The sequence below is a fragment of the Pseudorca crassidens genome, chromosome X (genome assembly GCF_039906515.1).
Source record: "Pseudorca crassidens isolate mPseCra1 chromosome X, mPseCra1.hap1, whole genome shotgun sequence".
In the NCBI taxonomy this organism is placed as follows: Eukaryota; Metazoa; Chordata; class Mammalia; order Artiodactyla; family Delphinidae; genus Pseudorca; species Pseudorca crassidens.
The window spans coordinates 43,570,998-43,588,839 of record NC_090317.1 but is presented as its reverse complement, the minus strand read 5'-3'; the positions used below and the strand labels follow the sequence as shown (position 1 = coordinate 43,588,839).

General features: G+C 45.4%; 2 protein-coding genes across 2 annotated transcripts in view; both read left to right on the top strand.

Annotated features, from left to right (window-relative positions):
- LOC137217321 (nuclear RNA export factor 2-like) overlaps positions 1-16,830 on the top strand; it is a 73,803-nt gene extending 56,973 nt beyond the window's left edge. Inside the window, exons 13-18 of the mRNA XM_067723981.1 lie at positions 14,778-14,885; positions 14,992-15,050; positions 15,159-15,274; positions 15,370-15,412; positions 16,044-16,116; positions 16,655-16,830. Of these exons, the coding sequence (XP_067580082.1) occupies positions 14,778-14,885; positions 14,992-15,050; positions 15,159-15,274; positions 15,370-15,412; positions 16,044-16,116; positions 16,655-16,817 (562 nt within the window). The 3' untranslated portion in view covers positions 16,818-16,830. The remainder of the gene's footprint in view (positions 1-14,777; positions 14,886-14,991; positions 15,051-15,158; positions 15,275-15,369; positions 15,413-16,043; positions 16,117-16,654) is intronic.
- On the top strand, positions 552-14,638 carry LOC137217247 (nuclear RNA export factor 3-like). The gene is made up of 12 exons (XM_067723916.1): positions 552-753; positions 10,570-10,726; positions 10,947-11,100; positions 11,724-11,807; positions 11,915-12,019; positions 12,144-12,224; positions 12,331-12,400; positions 12,555-12,643; positions 13,038-13,300; positions 14,025-14,061; positions 14,425-14,493; positions 14,579-14,638. Exons 1-12 carry the CDS (start codon positions 552-554, stop codon positions 14,636-14,638), a joined length of 1,371 nt encoding a protein of 456 aa, XP_067580017.1.
- Positions 16,831-17,842: the final 1,012 nt, after the last annotated feature.

Here is a 17,842-nt window from a genome sequence, read left to right as displayed (position 1 = left end):
TTGTAATGGGCTAATTCAGCTGGTGACTTTAAATAGAAGTCAACGCTCATTTACCATTCTTAAAATCCTAGGGCCCTTAAGAATTATGCTAAATCTACTCTGTGCTCTGTAAATGGAGCAACAAAGACTGAATGACCGCACATCTGTTTACAACATGGTTTACTGAATATTTTATGTCCACTGTTGGGGACCTACTGATCAGAAAAATAAAGAATTATTTCAAAATATTACTGCTCATAGACAACTCACATGCTCACCCAAGAGTTCTGATGTAGAGGTATAGTGAGACTAATGTTTTCATGCCTGCTAAAATTACATCCATGCTGCAACCCATAGATCAAGGAGTAGTTTTAACCCTCATGTATTGTTATTTAAGAAATACATTTCATAAGGCTATAGCTGCCATAGACAGTGATTCCTTTGATGGATCTGGGCAAAGTAAATTGAGAATCTTCTGGAAAGGATTGACCATTCTAGATGTCATTAAGAACATTACTGGTTCATTGAAAGATGTCAAAATATCCACATTAACAGGAGTTTGAAAGAAGTTGATGGATGACTTTGAGGGATGCAGGACTTTAGTGGAAGAAGTAACTGCAGATGTGGTGGAAAGAGCAAGAGAATTAGAATTAGAAGAGGAGCCTGAATACGTGATTGAATTGCTGCAATCTCATGATGAAACTTTAACCGACGAGGAGCTGTTTCTTATGGATGAGCGAAGAAAGTGGTTTCTTGAGGTGGAATCTACCCCTGGTGAAGATGCTGTGAAGATTGTTGAAATGACAACAAAGGATTTAGAATATTACATAAACTTAGTTGATAAAAAAAGTGGCAGGCTTTGAGAGGACAGACCCAATTTTTTTTTAAACATGTTTATTGGAGTATAATTGCTTTACAATGGTGTGTTAGTTTCTGCTGTGTAACAGTGAATCAGCTATACATATACATATATCCCCATATCTCCTCCCACGTGCATCTCCCTCCCACCCTCCCTATCCCAGCCCTCTTGGTGGACAAAAGCACCGAGCTGATCTCCCTGTGCTATGCGGCTGCTTCCCACTAGCTATCTATCTTACATTTGGGAGTGTATATATGTCCATACCACTCTCTCACTTCGGCCCAGCTTACCCTTCCCCCTCCCCGTGTCCTCAAGTCCATTCTCCACGTCTGCGTCTTTATTCCTGTCCTGCCCCTAGGTTCTTCATGACCTTTTTTTTTTTCTTTTAGATTCCATATATATGTGTTAGCATACGGTATTTGTTTTTCTCTTTCTGACTTACTTCACTCTGTAGGACAGACTCTAGGTCCATTCACCTCACTACAAATAACTCAATTTCGTTTCTTTTTATGGCTGGGTAAATATTCCATTGTATATATGTGCCACATCTACTTTATCCATTCATCAGTCGATGGACACCTAGGTTGCTTCCATGTCCTGGCTATTGTAAATAGAGCTGCAATGAACACTGTGGTCCATGACTCTTTTTGAACTATGGTTTTCTCAGGGTATATGCCCAGTAGTGGGATTGCTGGGTCATATGGTAGCTCTATTTTTAGTTTCTTAAGGAACGTCCATACTGTTCTCCATAGTGACTGTATCAATTTACATTCCCACCAACAGTGCAAGAGGGTTCCCTTTCCTCCACACCCTCTCCAGCATTTAGTGTTTGTAGATTGTTTGATGATGGCCATTCTGACTGGTGTGAGATGATATCTCATTGTAGTTTGGATTTGCATTTCTCTAATGATTAGTGATGTTGAGCATCCTTTCGTGTGTTTGTTGGCAATCTGTCTATCTTCTTTGGAGAAATGTCTATTTAGCAGACCCCAATTTTGAAAGAAGTTCTACTGTGGGTAAAATGCTTTCAAACAACAGTGCATAGAAATCGTTTCTGCCAAGGAGAGTCCATTGATGCAGCACACTTCACTGTTGTCTCATCTTAAGAAACTGCCACAGCCACCCCAACCTTCAACCACCACCACCCTAATCAGTCAGCAGCCATCAAAACTGACACAAGACCCTCCAACAGCAAAAAGATTATGGCTCACTGAAGTTTCAGATGATTGGTAGCAACTTTCAGCAATAAAGTATTTTTTAATTAAGGTATGTACATTGTTTTTTAGACTTCATGCTATTGTACACTTAATAGTCTACAGTATAGTGTAACCATAACTTTTATAAGAAATGGGAAACCAAAGCACTTGTTTGATTCACTTTATTGCAATATTTGCTATGTTGCTGTGGTCTGCAACCAAGGTCACAATATTTCCAAAGTATACCCGTATCTATAATTGAGGCAAGGCTGAGTGAATCAGTAGGAAGAGTAAAGGCCTCGGGTTCAGAAGACGTGGGTTCCAGTCTGGAATCAGCCAATGAGTAGGAGCATGACATGGGGCAGTGTGGGACATTAAGGTCCCAAACCTCAGGTTCCCCATCCCGGGAGTGAGGATTCTTCCCCTCATAGTGTCCTTGTCAGGATTTATTGAAATCACAAGACAGTGAAGGTCACAAAAGTGCCTTAGTCTCAGCCAGGCCTGAAATCTGAGGCTCGGTTTCCTTATCAGTAAAGAATGAGTCACAATATGGAGTTTGTAGTCATGTCAAAAGGATTAAGTGTTATGTGTAGATTAAAAGATAAGCCAGTGTCCTATTATGCACATAATTAATGAGAATATAAAAATGATGATAACTCATCCTGGGTTAATGGAACGTTTTGCTTCCTTCCTTAATTTTTCTTTTACTATTTTCCAAATTCATTTAAATGTTTTGAAATATATTTAAGAGTATTCCATGCAGCAAATTATTCAAAAACTTTCAAACCTGGAATTTTACCTCTGGAAGGTTCATTTGGTCTTTGCCATGCAAAACTATGCCTGCTAAAAATCACAGCCTCTCGTTGTAGTACTCTCATGGGCTCTTGTAGAGGAAGGAGCATCAATCCACAGCCTCCTCAGTTTCTCTGAACTGCACGTTCCAATTGCTGTCTGTGGAAGAACTCTGCATTTCCGTTGCTGAACTGACCTGTGTCCCCAGCATCCCTCTCAAAAGTGGCAGAGAGAATCTGAGGCAACTCTTCAGACAAGATATTTGAAAATTTCAGCATCTTAAGTCCACTGTGTGATGCTACAGCCTATGAAACATTGTGAGCTCACAGTCTTTGGTCCCCTTTCACATGAAACATGTGTCTGGAGATGGTAAAGGTGGTGGAGTTACTAGATGCCTCGTGGTAATCACACCAGTAGGGTATGTCTGAGACTTCTCACGTGAAGTGAAGTTTAAGCTGAGATCTGAGCCTAAGGAGGCTTTAGCCAGCAGAAGAGGAGAGAGTGGAGACTAGCCAGATATAACAGGAAGGAAATACCCTGTAACCTGGTTCATCCATTTGGAAAATCCAGAGTGGCAATCCCTTACCCAGAAGTTTGTCACGCTGGGAGAAACTTTGTGAAACTTAACAGGACAGTTGTAGAAAGTACCTGAACCCCTTCTGCCCTCCTTGCTCCCACCTCAGGCCTTTACTGACCACCAGCCCTCTAAGAGGAGTCCTATATTATTACTATGATTTCTATCTGTGAAACCATGGAGAAGAAGAAAGTCGTTAGGTAAAACAATTTGAGTATGATTTTATTTTACGTGTTCTTCCACCACTCACTATGCAAGCAACTTTTAATAAATTTTTCTTTCCTCTTCCCAAATTTTCCACTGGAGGAAATTCAGAAATTGGCGGTCCATGATAACTGGTGAACATATTGTCAACCAAGAAATGCAGAAGGCTGCAGATAAGAAAAATAGCTTTTACTTAGGGTCTTATGAATTATAATTTGTGAGGCACCGATTTGAGTAGCAACTCAAATGTGCTCATAGGGAAACAAAAATGGCAAGAGTTTATAAAGGTGACATATAAAGACATTCCAGAGAAGTTATATAGGTTATCTTTACAGAACTATGATTGGTGCTGGCAGGCATTCAGTCACTTGAGGCACCAGATTGGTCGCCATGCTCTGGTCTCCAGGGAATAACGAAAACAAGTTCCAGTCGGTCTCAGGTTGGCCAGGTCAAAGGTTTATGTTGCATTTGGGGGTAGAAATATGTAAGTCCTACTTCCTTACTAGCCTCCTGGCTCCATTTTCAATCCCTTTGACTTAAGTAACCACATTTTGTTGTCCATGGTCCACGTGTCTAGAATTGCAGCTTAGACATCACTCAGCAGGAATCTTTGGAAGGATGGAGGGAGCCAGTTCTCATTCAGAGTGACATTTCTGGAAGATTTTGTGGCAAATGAAGCATTAAGGGTAGCCCACGTACATTAAAACTAGTGGCAAAAACATTTCTTCTGCCTCTCCCTCCCAACTATGATGGGCAACCTATATGTGTGTAATTGAGAGACAAAAGTAATGTGAAAAAGCATATAGATGTAGAAATATACCGTTAATCCACACACCTATTATTTTTGTAGTGAAATTCCCAACCAGGTATGTACTACTATGCTATAAAATTTTACATCAGTTATTTTTCTGATTTCAAACTGCTATCTTTATAAACTAATGAAGTGCAAGAATGTGTATTAGAAAAAATATTTTTCTATATTATTTTCATCTTGTTACAGAGCAAGATGTACATCCTTGATAGTTTAGTTTATATTCCCCAGATATATTTCTCTGTGTACAGTACTATATAAACAGGTTTACATGATATATATATTCTTCCAAATTTTTCTCACAGTATGTATACACTTTTCCTCATGTTATGTATGTTTATGTGCATATGTAAATATATGTACACACTTACATATTTTTGTAATTGTTTTTTTACTTGTTTAATCTTTATATGTTTGTGATGTATAGATCTTACTTAATTTTTTTCAATAGACTTTGAAAGACACTCTTACTACTAATCAGATTTATTTATGTACGTGAATATTAAACATTTGCCTATAAAATATTTTTCCTATAATTTGCATTCCTTTCTATGTGACATGTTTGTTTGGGATTGACAAGGTTTTCTTTTTCTAACTTCCCTTCAATTTCTCAAATAAATTTGTAACAGATAAAAGGTTTTTTGGGTCACATATGCAGTTTTGAATTCCCCTGGTGTCAATGCCACGCAGATAGGGTACTCAAACAACCCTCTCACCCATGTCTTGGTCTTGGAAGTTCATGATGGAGATAAAATACCCTCCCTTAAGCCTGGAGTGCCACAGGGATTGAACTGTCTGGGGGCGGGTGTGCTGGGCATGTGGGGCCCAGGTAGAAGCAGAGGAAAGTTAACCTCCATGGAGGGGAGAAAATGATCCCCTCCATGGGATCCCCTCCATGGGAGGGAGAGGCAGAAGAAATGTTTTTGCCACTAGTTTTAATGTACGTGGGCTGCCCTTAATGCTTCATTTGCCACAAAATCTTCATTTGCCACAAAATGATGACTTACAGAATTATTTTAGGCCAGAAGCACTTTACATGGTATCTCCTATAAGCAAACATATGTTCACATATTTTGGTCTAAAGCCCTTTTCCATTGTGCCCTGAAACTCTCAAGGATTTTTTTTTTTTTCGGTACGCAGGCCTCTCACTGTTGTGGCCTCTCCCGTTGCGGAGCACAGGCTCCAGACACGCAGGCTCAGCGGCCATGGCTCACGGGCCTAGCCGCTCCGCGGCATGTGGGATCTTCCCGGACCGGGGCACGAACCCATGTCCCCTGCATCAGCAGGCGGACTCTCAACCACTGCACCACCAGGGAAGCCTTGTTTGTAGATTTTTTGATGATGGCCATTCTGACTGGTGTGAGGTGATACTGTCATTTGCTCTTTGCCATCTGTATGTCTTCTCTTTTTTTTTTTGCGGTACGCGGGCCTCTCACTGTTGTGGCCACTCCCGTTGGGGAGCACAGGCTCCGGACGCGCAGGCTCAGCGGCCATGGCTCACGGGCCCAGCCGCTCCACGGCATGTGGGATCTTCCTGGACCGGGGCACGAACCCGTGTCCCCTGCATCGGCAGGCGGACTCTCAACCACTGCGCCACCAGGGAAGCCCACCCTCAAGGCTTTGAATCTAGAATTCCCAGTGGGCTAGAATTCCCAGTGGACTAGTATTTGATGCTACCCTATGTATTTCTCATTTTCTTTTCTGTCGTAGCTGCATTATTTTAAAGTAAAAAAATCCATGAAAATTAAAGCAATTTCTGTACTGTCAAAAGAAAAAAACTAAAAGCCTGGAAATTTGGGAGACAACATTTCAAACATTATTACAGATTTTGTACTCATGTGCAAGAACCAAAATGATTTCTGTTAATCAGTAGAGAAAGGGACAAAAAATTGCAAATAATTCGCCTAAGAAGCAAAATGCTTCTCCAATAACCTCTGGAAAGATGACAAACTATTAACTGAGGAAATGAAAATCTGAAGATGTCATAATAAGTGAAAAAATGAATTTGCATAAAATTACTTATGTAATTGCAAACTTTAAAAAGAATATGTATAGAACTACATAACTACACAAATGCTTTAAGTCAGGTATTCACATCACCTAAAGGGAAACACATCTGGAAAATGTGCACCAATCCTCTTACATTGGATATCTTGGGTATTTGTGAGTCAGGGCGAGGGGATCATGTAGATGGAAGGCGCAGAATGATTTTATTTTCTAAGTATACATTTTTAATGTTTAATATTTTGTGATTAGGCTAATTTGTTGAGAGGAACACTCGAAAATATCGAATAAGCAACTAACAAAAAAGTTCACATATATTTACCATGTTATCAAAGAGTTCACATGACACTGTTTCATAAAAAATAAAAAAATTTCAATTTTTTTTTTTTTTTTTTTGCAGTATGCGGGCCTCTCACTGGTGTGGCCTCTCCCGTTGCGGAGCACAGGCTCCGGACACGCAGGCTCAGCAGCCATGGCTCACGGGCCCAGCCGCTCCGCGGCATGTGGGATCTTCCCGGACCGGGGCACGAACCCGTGTCCCCTGCATCGGCAGGCGGACTCTCAACCACTGCGCCACCAGGGAAGCCCCAAAATTTCAATTTTTGACTTGACAGTTTATCTGTGTGGTATGTGCATTTCTGTCTTACACTTCTTTTACCCCCAAATGTTCACACACTTATGTGCAGATTTTTCTTCACCTCTCTCAGTGGCTGGACTTTTCTCAGGGCATAGAGATCCAGGAAGGGATTGTGGACATGGTGTGGAAAATTCCAGAAAGTAGTGGAAAATTCCAGAAATGTCTAACTGATGCACTGGAGCCCAATCTCCTCTCTCCTTCCCTCTGCCTTGAAACCTCTCTGGTCTGGAACTTTCAGAGCTACAATTCCGGCTCTGACCACTAGGAGTATCTATCTACATTGAGGACATTTTTTTTTTTTAAAGGAAAATACATGATTTGTTTTCTTTTACTGTCATTACAGTGACCCACAAAACTCTGCTTGCTATTTCGATTATAGTTTTCAGGTCTGTTCTTTGTTGTTTGGTTCTTGTATTTTTTTTGTTTGTTTGTTTTTTGGTATTATCTCTCTGAGGTGGGCTGAGGTTAATTCCAGCCATTTGACTATTTTCAGAAAATTCTGTTACTTTGTACTAACTTAAGACAATCTCCCACACTACAGCAATAACTTAGTAAATCTGTGCTTGGAGAAGTCATCTTCCATTCCGTGGAGCTCAATTTCAGTCTCTCTTCCCCCAGGTAGCATCTGAATGACCCTAGACAAGCTCCAGCACCTCAGTAAGCCTCAGCAACCTTGGAAAGTTGGTGATTCTGATATCAGAGTCCCCTTGTGAGGAATTCATGAAAGAACAGAGGCAATGTAGCAAGTACAGAGTCTGGTCTACAGCTGGCATACAGAGTTATCTGGGTTTGCAGAATGAAGGAACACAATGTAGTGTAGCTGATCCAGAGTCTGGCATACAGAGCTCCCTGTGTTTGTAACCAGAAGTATCAAGGTCCCCTAAGCCTCCTGATTCCAGATGGCCTCCTCTGCAAGGGTGGTACAGTTGGAGAGAGTGCCCTGGGTGTTAGGCTGGTAGCAAACTCAGGGGGCAGTAATTACAGGAAGTTAAGTCTCCTCTGGCCCCCAGGGCTCTCCTCCTCTGTGCCCTTGGGGAAGGGACTTCCTGTTAGGACTCCATCTTGTTTGTGTGGCTCTGACAAAGTGGTTTGGGGCTTGCACTCTCCTTCTTCAGAAGCCCTTCCTGATATTCTCCAAACCTCCAGCTCCAGACCCACAGATTCTCTTCACGAGCAGCCTGTGAGGAGGGTGGTGACAGATCACTGCCTTCAGGCCACCCCATGGGTGAGTTGGTCAGCATGAGACCTTGTCCTCAGATCCCCACAGGGCAGGAGGGGTTCTGGGTTCCCTCCCTAACCCCAACCCACAGGACCCCCAACAAGCTGACCCCCCCTTTAGAGAAGGCATGCAGAGGGCTCAGGCTCACTATTTCCCACTCTCTTGAGGAAATGGGCCAGGTGGGCTCTGACACACCCGTCCTGATTCCATGTGGAAAACCTCCCCTCTTATGGAAATGGCCATGGCTGAGGTGAATTATTTCCCCTGGCTGAGAAAAAGGCACAAGTCATGTGATCTTCTCAGGTCTAGGATTTGGAGAGTAGGGAGGGTCACCTAGGTGGGCGTGGGATTGTGTAAACTAATATCCCTTGGATTTATACGAGGTGGGGGAGGGGCAGAAAACCCACCATTACCACTGACTATTACATTAACTAGTCAGGGTAAATTGTATTAGTCCATAGAAGCTTACTGAGGCTTGCTTTGTTGCCCAGCATATGATCTATTCTGGAATGTTCGATGAGTAGTTGTTATGTGCATTGTTCTATGTCAATTAAATACATTTGTTAACTTAAGTAACATTTTGAAACCTTCTCCCTCTAGCTGAGTTTTTGTCTGCCATTTTGTGCATCACTCAGTGAGCTGTGTTAAAATTTCCCACTGTGACTGTGAATTTGACCATGCTCTATTTCTGTTAGATTTTGCTTTGCATATTTTGGCTCTATTTTAGGACATGCATACAAATTTAGAATTTTATATTAATATCTCCTTATTGCATTGAACCTGTTATCACAAAGAAATCTCCTTCTTTCTCTAGTGATGCTTTTTTCTTTAAAGTGTACCTTTTCTTTTACTAATAGGGTTATACAAGCTTTCTGTAGGTTACTGTGGAAAAGGTATACATTTTGCCATTTTTTTTATTTTCAACTTTTCTAGATGATTAAAATTTGCATGTGTCTCTTTTCAGGAGCATTTGATGGAAGGTTTCTTGTCCAGTCTGATAATAGCTGTCTTTCTGTTTGGAATACTAATCTGAAATTTTTAATGTAAAAGTAGATGTAATTTGGTTTATATATACTATCTTACTGTATGTTTATTTTTGCCCCTTCTCAGTTCTTTTGCCTTTCCTCTCCTTTGAAATGATTAACATTTTATAACTATTAAATTGTTACCTCATGTGGCTAGGTAAACATTCTTTTGCCATTCTTGTAGTGTTTACCCTTCAGATTACAATGTACATTTTTGCCGTTTCAGTCTAATGTTAGTTAATTAGTTCTTTAAAACTCCTCAGACAATTAGGGGACCTTGAGACACTTTGATTCCATATACCCTCCAAATTTATTGTCATGCATTTTCCTTCTCTCTGTATTTAAATCCCCAGAAGAAATTACTATCATTGTGTTATATAGTCAACACTCATTTAAATTTGCCTACGTAGTCACAAATGTCATTAGTCTTTCTTTCCTGTATCTATGTGCCTCCACCTGGGAGGATATTTCTTCTGCCCAAAGAAGAGCCTGTAACATTTCTTTGAGTTTGAGTCTTCTGGTCACATATTTTCCGAGTTTTTCTTACATGATGATGAAATGAATGCATATTTTAGGACTGTTTTTCCTTAAAGCATACTTTATCTCCTATTACAATAATACTGTTACACTGAGTTGATATCTTGTTACTTTTGGAAACTTCTCAACCAAGATCTCTTCAAATACCACTTCTCCACTCTTCCCTCCCGTTCTTTCCGGGACTCACATTAACCATGTGTTAGGTATGTTCACTGCATCTCCTTTAATTATCTCCCCCTCGCTTTTGGTATTCTCCATGTTATGTCTCTCCAGGCTCCATTCTGGATCTTTTCATCGGACCTATCCTTCATATGTCTAATTCTTCTGTCAGGCAGGGAGGTCACCTTTGACCCTTGAACCATCACACCAGGGTAGATTTCAGGGTAGGTTTTATTGTGTCCCAAGAGCCGGGCAGAGAAGAGAGACTTAGAGATGAAAAGCCACTTGTCCCAGGTCACATAACCGGATCCAAGCAGAGCAGGGACTAACATCACAGACTAAACCCTGGGTCCAGATCCTTTCCTCTGAGCTTGTTTTCTTCTTGGCTGTGAATGCTGCCCACCTCTCATTTCCTGAGAAGCAGAAATACAGTGAAGTTTCTAAGCCTTTTTTAGCACTGTGATACATTTCTCTTTAGATTATAAAGCCAGTGATATTTCTTCATTAGCCGTGAGAACCTTCCCAGGAATTTTTCTGGTACTGGGCCCATTGATGTGTTGTTCTCAATTTCAGAGAACATTGATCAAGTGAACACTTTACAAAGAAAAGCAAGATGCCGGGGTATTTACCAAAGGAGACACAACTATTGGTCTCAACAGGCCACTTCCCAGCAGCAGCAATATAGAGAATCACTAAGAAGTGATGCTCACGTGGACATCCAAGCAAGATAGTAAGTGACGAGGCAGCATGGCTGACCAGTATCAACCAGTGAAAAACAAAACCTTGTAGTTAAATATGTCATTCTTCTCTCTAACCTGGAAGAGTGAGGAATGATGGGATCAGGTTAACGGTTGAGCAGTCTTTATTGTAGCTCTGCTATCATTGGCGAAAATGTAGGGAAGACTTCCCAAGACTATACGGACCACATTCTTCTCTCCACTTCCCCACAGTGCTCCCTATGCCATTCCATCCTGTCATCGGAGAGGCAATTTTCAGGAACAAGACGAAACCCATGTTAGCAAGGAGACAGAGCAAAAGCCTCCAGAGAGAAGAATGGAGAGAAGCAGGCAGGATGAGACCTTGGGGAGCTGGTTCAAGATCAGAGTGAGTGTGCTGGCTAAATGGACCTAACATGTAGAAGAAGATGACAGAGAGAGTCATGTTGGGCGCGTGTAGAGATGCTGGGAACTTTTCCTCTCGTGGCAGTGGAGTTGGTAATCTGTCTTGTTATTCCTAGGAGTTAACTTCCTAGATCATGTGAGGGCAGGTTCAGAGAAGCAATATAAAGGGAGCAGACTGACTGCAGGGAGCATGGGAGAGGCTGTCTAAAAGCAAAGGAGGAAACTACTGCCAAGGAGATGGAGCAACTCCACACCAGAAGACACAGTTTGGCTCAAGCTGAGTGCGGGAGGAGGTTGAGTCTCTGGGGTCCTCGTCAGAGGGGCGGGCCAAGTCTGCCTTAGGTAGGATCTCTTAGAACTTTATAAAAGTAAGCACATGTGAAAGATATGAAGTCGATTATTTCAGGAAAAGTATTTAAATGGAAAGAAAGGGTATTTAGGAAGTCCTTGTCTGGTGTAAAAGTTAGCGATAACAGATATTGTCCTATCTTAAGAAAGTACCTAAAGCCTGAAAAAGGTCCTAAAGCAAGACACAGCTGGGTCTTATCTTAACCTTGGATTCCATTGTATCACTTTTCTTTCCCCAATTATTTCTTTGGCTCCTAGATTCCCTTCGGTATTAAATATGATGAGAAGTGGCTGCTGAATTTGATTCAGAAGCAATGCAGTGTCCCCTTCACCCCAGTCGAAGTAAGAGAGGACATTGAGGCCGATGAGAGGAAACGGGGTAGATGGCAGGCCCAGATGAGAAATGGCTCTGGTCTCATACTGTGCTTCTCTTGTCACTCTCCCTACAGTTTCACTATGAGAAAATGCAGGCCCAGTTCTTCGTTGAGAATGCCAACATTGCCTTCGCACTGAAGAATGTCAACGGCAAGATTTACAATGAGGCTAATGAAAGGGTATGTATCAAGGGCATGAGCAGGGCTAGCTGGGGGCAAGAGGGCAGGACAGGGGCATGGTCTTGCTTGATCCCAGGGCTCAGATTTCCTGGAGCTTACCCAGCCCCTCTTGTGTTCTCAACAGATATCTATCTTTGTTGATCCCTGTGATGCACCCCACTCTGTGCTGAAGGAGCTGAGGTCAGAAAAGGTGGAGCAGATAAAGGTAATGCAGACTCAACACAACCTGTGCACTCACAGCCAGACCCACCTATTGCCCCCGATCACCACCTCAGACTCAGAGCCCCTGAACCCCATCCCTAACTCTGCAGCTGCCCGTGAAGGAACAATATGATGCCTCCCAGCAATCTCTTGACATCCAGAGAGTCCGCTCTGACCCTGGTATGGCTACAGCAGTAATTGTAGAGCAGGTGAGGGCAGAGGGGTCTAGCTGGAAGGGATACTCAGGAATGGTAACTCGGGGAGGGGTTGGTGCTGGAGCTGTACCAGCCAGGAGCCTCTCAGTCCCCGTTTCCCTCCTTCTGTCTTCCTGGAGACTTGATGACCCGTGATACTGGAATGGCACGAAACCCTAGAACTGGCGTGGCCGCCTCCCTGCAGATCCATCCAGGGAATACGCCCAAGGTGAGGACCTTAGACCCAATGTTGGGGCAGGTGGTGATGGTGGGAGAGATTAGGTAGAAGAGGCAGATTTGTCTCAGGTGTCCCCTGCTGGGGTCCTCACTCTAACTCTTTCCTCATCATAGCTTTTGGCCTTGGACCTGAGCAATAAGAAACCCTACCAGCTGCACAGCCTGTCCAACACTATGCCGAATGCTTCCAACACCAAGAATTTGAACCTCTCCAACACTGAGGTGAGGTGTGGTACCCAGATCCGTCTTTGAAGGGAAAGTGGGAAGGCGCATGTGGTGGTGACAGAGGAAGGGAAATGGATTTGTAGGAAAAGGAAGCGACTAGGGGTGCACGGCCATCCTGGCTCTGTTTCTCTGGCCCATGTTGTTCCTCCTCATAATCACAGGTGGAGTCTGCAGGGGAGATGGACAAGGGTGAGCGGCTGGAGCCAGAAGGGATGTGTGCAGACAGAAACCCCCTGTGCACCACCTTCCCTGATATGTCAACCAACATAAGGTCAGATGCATCCTCTGTTACCCGGTGGCAGCCTGAGCTACTCCCGAAAGTGCCCGTTTGCAAGGGGCAGCTGACGTGGACCTCAGGGAGGACTACAGGCCCTATGCTCTCCTCTCTGCATCACAAAGCTGCCAAAGTTTCAACCAGCACCCAGTGGGCCCCCAGCCCAACATGTGCATATTTTACATTCTTACGTGCTGTGTCTGAGCCATTCTGGGGCAGGTGAAGAGCTGCAAATGGGGCGCCATTTCCCCTTTCTCCTCTCTTCTTCCCTTACCCCCACCACGGGAAAGCTTCTTTCCCTTCCCTTTGTTTTCTCTCTCTCCCTTGTGTCTAGGCCCATATGTCTCTCTCATCTATCCCCTCGTACCTTCACTCCCTTTCTGTCTTCATCCCCCTCCATCTCCCTCCCTGAGCCCCACCTCACTCACCTCCCTGCCCCAGGACCCTGGGCCATCCAAGGGGGAAGTCCAGGTCTTGGTCCAGGTCTTGGCAGAGTGCTGGACCGCCAGTGAGGTAGCAGAGCCTCGGGCACACACCCCATTCCCTCTTCTCTCCACAGCCTTCAGTGGGGCTCTGGAGGCAGGAAGGGAGGGGAAGGAAGCCCTGCAACATGGGTTTGAAATGCTGGTCCCTGTGGCACTGGAGAAGAGAGTCCAGGCAGTCTGCGGGGGAGCTACCCAGGGGAAGGAGAGGAAGGGAGGGAGGGAGGCGGGGAGGGAGGGAGGGCCTGCCCTCCCTCTGTGTCAGTCGATGGGGGACGTGTTCAGGGCCCTGGAAGCCTGGGACGCTGTGGTGTGGGTGTACTTGCTCCCATGAGGAAGAGGGTCACCGCCACAGTTTCACTGACTTTTCTGTTCTGTCTTGATTTTGGCAGCTCCATCCTGGAATTGTTCCCCAAGTTACTAACGTTGGTAAGTGTATTCCTTGTTCACTGACTCCTCTAACTGGCACTGACAGCACCCACATACTACTCTGAACCCCTTTAGGTCTTGCCCCAGTTACAGTTTTGAAACTGACCCTTCAAAGTCCTGGGCGGAGGGGGATGGTACAGTCCCTGTGGGAACCTGACAAACGCTCTGGATCTTCTTCAAGCACATTCTTCATAGGCTTTGGGGAATCCACGGTGATGATCCAAACTGTAGTCCTGCCCATGGAATTTCCAGGGCCCTTTCACACCTGACCTCTGACCCTCACCCTCCTGGGCCCATCCTTTTCTCTGATCATCTAGCACCACCTCCTGGTCTGCACTGCTGACATCCTCTTCTCTTCCCCAGGATGACCAGGAGACATCCCCACTGGCTAAGTGTGGTTTTGAAGCCTGCAAGCGCTTACCAAGCTGCAAGGTGAGGACAGAGGATCAAGCCGGGTTTTAAGTGGTGCCTGAGAAGGGGGTGTCAGCCATGGTCCTGAGGACTGTTTTGATTCCAGGGAAGCTACTTTGGATCTGATGAGCTGAAGAGCCTAGTCCTGCAATTCCTGAAGCAGTAAGTATCTCTGGGAAGCTGAGCAAGGGGGGCAGGTCTAGGACAGGTGAGGCCACCTGAGCACAGGTCTGCTCAGGGGAGTTTTCAAGTCTCATTTGAGGTCCAGACCACAGAGATAGACTGTCCTCATTGCTCCCCCTCAGGTACTACTTGATCTATGACTATGGAGACAGACAGGTTCTCGCAGGTGCTTATCACGAGGAGGCCTGCTTCTCCCTGACGATTCCCTTCCACCCCAAGGACCCAGCCCCGTGAGTATGACAGTACAGCCTCTGCTCCTGGGCCGTGTGGCCCCCCAGCAGACACAGGCCAGCTCCTGCAAACACCCACCACCCACTGTTGCTCTTTGTCTCCTAGAAGCAGCTTGTGCGAGTATTTCAAGGACAGCAGGAATATGAAGAAACTCAAGGACCCCTGTGAGTGTGTCATGGGAAGACTGGGTGGGAAAGGGCGGTGAAGGGGTCAATCATAGGGCCCAGGGCGTGGCAGCCCCTGACCTTCGCTCGCTTCCCCTCCCCTCACAGACCTGCGGGTCCAGCTGCTGAAGCACACAAAACGTGTCATTGTGCACACCCTCTGTGTGTTGCCCAAGACTCAGCATGCCTTCAGCTCCTTCGTGGTGGACACGTGGTTCCAGACGGTGAGCGCCTGCTTCCTCCCTCGCGTGGGCCCAGGAAGCCGCAGGTGGGTGGGAGGTGGAGGTGGTGACTGGGCGCCTGGGCTCTTCCCTTTCAGGAAACGATGCTCTGCTTCTCCGTCAGTGGGGTGTTCAAGGAAGGTGAGTGTGTGTAGACCCCCAGCGCAGATGCCCCACTGCTGCCTCCCCCTGGCCAGGCTCACACCCAGAACCACCCAGCGTCCCTGACCCCTTCCCTTCCCTTCGCTTTCATTCCCCTTCCCTTCCCTTCCCTCCCCTTGTATTCCCTTCTGTTCCCTCCCCTCCCCTCCCCTCCTCTCCCCTCCCCTTCCCCACTGTGTTCTCCTGCCCTCAGGCTTCCCACAGACAACCCAGGTCTGAGCTGTGTCCATGCCTGTCTGCCCTGCACACCCTGGGCGTTGGGGACACAGGCTGTGGATTTTGGTGGCTCTCATCCCAGATCCTTACTCTGAGAACTTGGGCCATTACTGAACCTCTCAGTTTCCTCATTTGCAAAATGGGGTAGTAGTATCCACCTCCTGGGCGGCTGTGAAAAATGCATCCCCGTGAACTTGTGTAGTGGTCGTCAGGGACCCTGTCACTGGGTGCAGACTGCTCCTATAGTTGTCCTCCCCATACCCAACACCCTGGCCCCCGTGAACAACTGCCCTCTCAGCATGAGTGTCCAGTCACACCCTGACTGGGGACCGCTGTGTGAGCGTGTACAGCACGTGCAGCTGTAAGGGGTACTGTTGTTTGTTTGCTGTTGAAGTGGAAGGAAGTTCTCAGGGCTGTGTGCATGCTTTCACCCGGACCTTCATCGCTACCCCTGCCCACGACTGCAGGTGAGAGCCCTGTGGTGGGCGTGAATGCCCATCCCCGCCTGGGCTCAGGGGCGTGGGAATGTGGTGGCAAAGACCTTAGGTTTACTCAGTATTGTGGAAAGCCAGCAGGGAGATCCCAGGAGCAGTGTAGCCTAGTGGTTAGGAAGAGCGTGGGCTCTGGAATCGGCCTATGCGTTCACTCCTTGACCCAACACTCACTCGCTGTGTGACCTTGGTCAATTCCCATGACCTCTGTGTGACTCAGTGTCTTCTTCTGAGAATGGGGATCAGACTGTCCACCCCTTGCACTGTGGTAAAGGGTAAATGCGAAATTGCCCCTGGGTTGGGGATGAACCTATAAATCAAGTGAAGGTGGTAGACAGTCTCTCCAAAGGTGGCCTCTGTGGGGAGGGGCAGAGGTACCAGTCAAGGAACCTGGGAGACAGACACAGGAGGGACGTGGAAGGAATCTGGTTGCTGAGTGCCAGTGGGAGCTGAGTCAGTATTGGGGGTGTGGGTGTCCATCCACCAGTTATCTGAGGGCCCATTTTTCCTTCAGTCTGTGCATCGTGAATGACGAGCTGTTTGTGAGGGATGCCGACCCCAGTGAGACCCAGAGTGTGTTCTCCATCCCACTGCCTATACCCACCTCAAGCTCCATGCACCCCTCTCCCAGCAGCAGCAGGACATCATGCAGGCATTCCCCACCCCATCTGGGATGAACCTCTAGTGTTCTCAGAAGTGAGTGCTGGGGTTGCATGGGGATAGGAGGGAGCTGGGAGGAGTAGAGGAGTGATTAATGGGAATTTTCAGGTAATTATTTTAAATCTATTTTTTCTTACAAACGTTTACTTGTGAGAAATACCCTAATTTCATACTAATACATTTCCATGTATTATAAAATACAGGTATCCTATCTTATATACTGTTTTGCAACTTCTTTTATTATTAGTGCCAGCATGGTTTCTTCTCAGTATATGTGACGCTACATTATTCTTTCTAAGATCAATATATTAAACAATTGAATTCCAGGAAGCCATAAGCTATTATTGATAGGCATTTAGCTTTTCGCCTCTTTTTCAGCATTACATGCAGTGGCATCTGCTCATTCTAGTACATAAATGTTGGTAAACTTGAAGGCTTGCTCTTGTAGCATAGATGTAGCAGTGAAGTTGTGTGGTCAAGTGTCTCCAGTTTGGTCCTAAGGGAGGTCATCTATCCTCCCCCACTAGAGGTGCTTTCAGTACAATGACTAGACTATACCAGAACTAAAAATTTCTTTACTCATCAAAAAGTGAATTCTGAGAATTCAGAGATAAGAAGAAATAGACCTCTAGGCTTTCAGGAAGGTGAAGGTGGACAGAAGTCAGGTGCCCTGGGGTTGACACTCACGGCTGCTGGCTCTGCTGACATCCCAATTCTTTCTCTTTACTTTCTTCAGTCCACGGGCAAAATTCCACATGTGACCCTCATCCACTGACCTGGGATCTTGAGAACAAAACTCTGCAAATGAGCCTTTAGATGTCATTTTCATCCTCATCATATTTGTCACCTCTCTTCTCTTAACTGAAGCCATATCCATGACTAAGCTTGCAGTCCAGCTAATCAGGAAGCCGAAGTTTACCGTGTAGGCCTGCCCATTGTTTTTTATTTTTCCAACGCATGATCCTTGTTTATCTTTATATTAAAGAGTAACATTGCACATTGTATATTGTGTGTCTTGGATTGCTCTTCCCTTGACCCAACC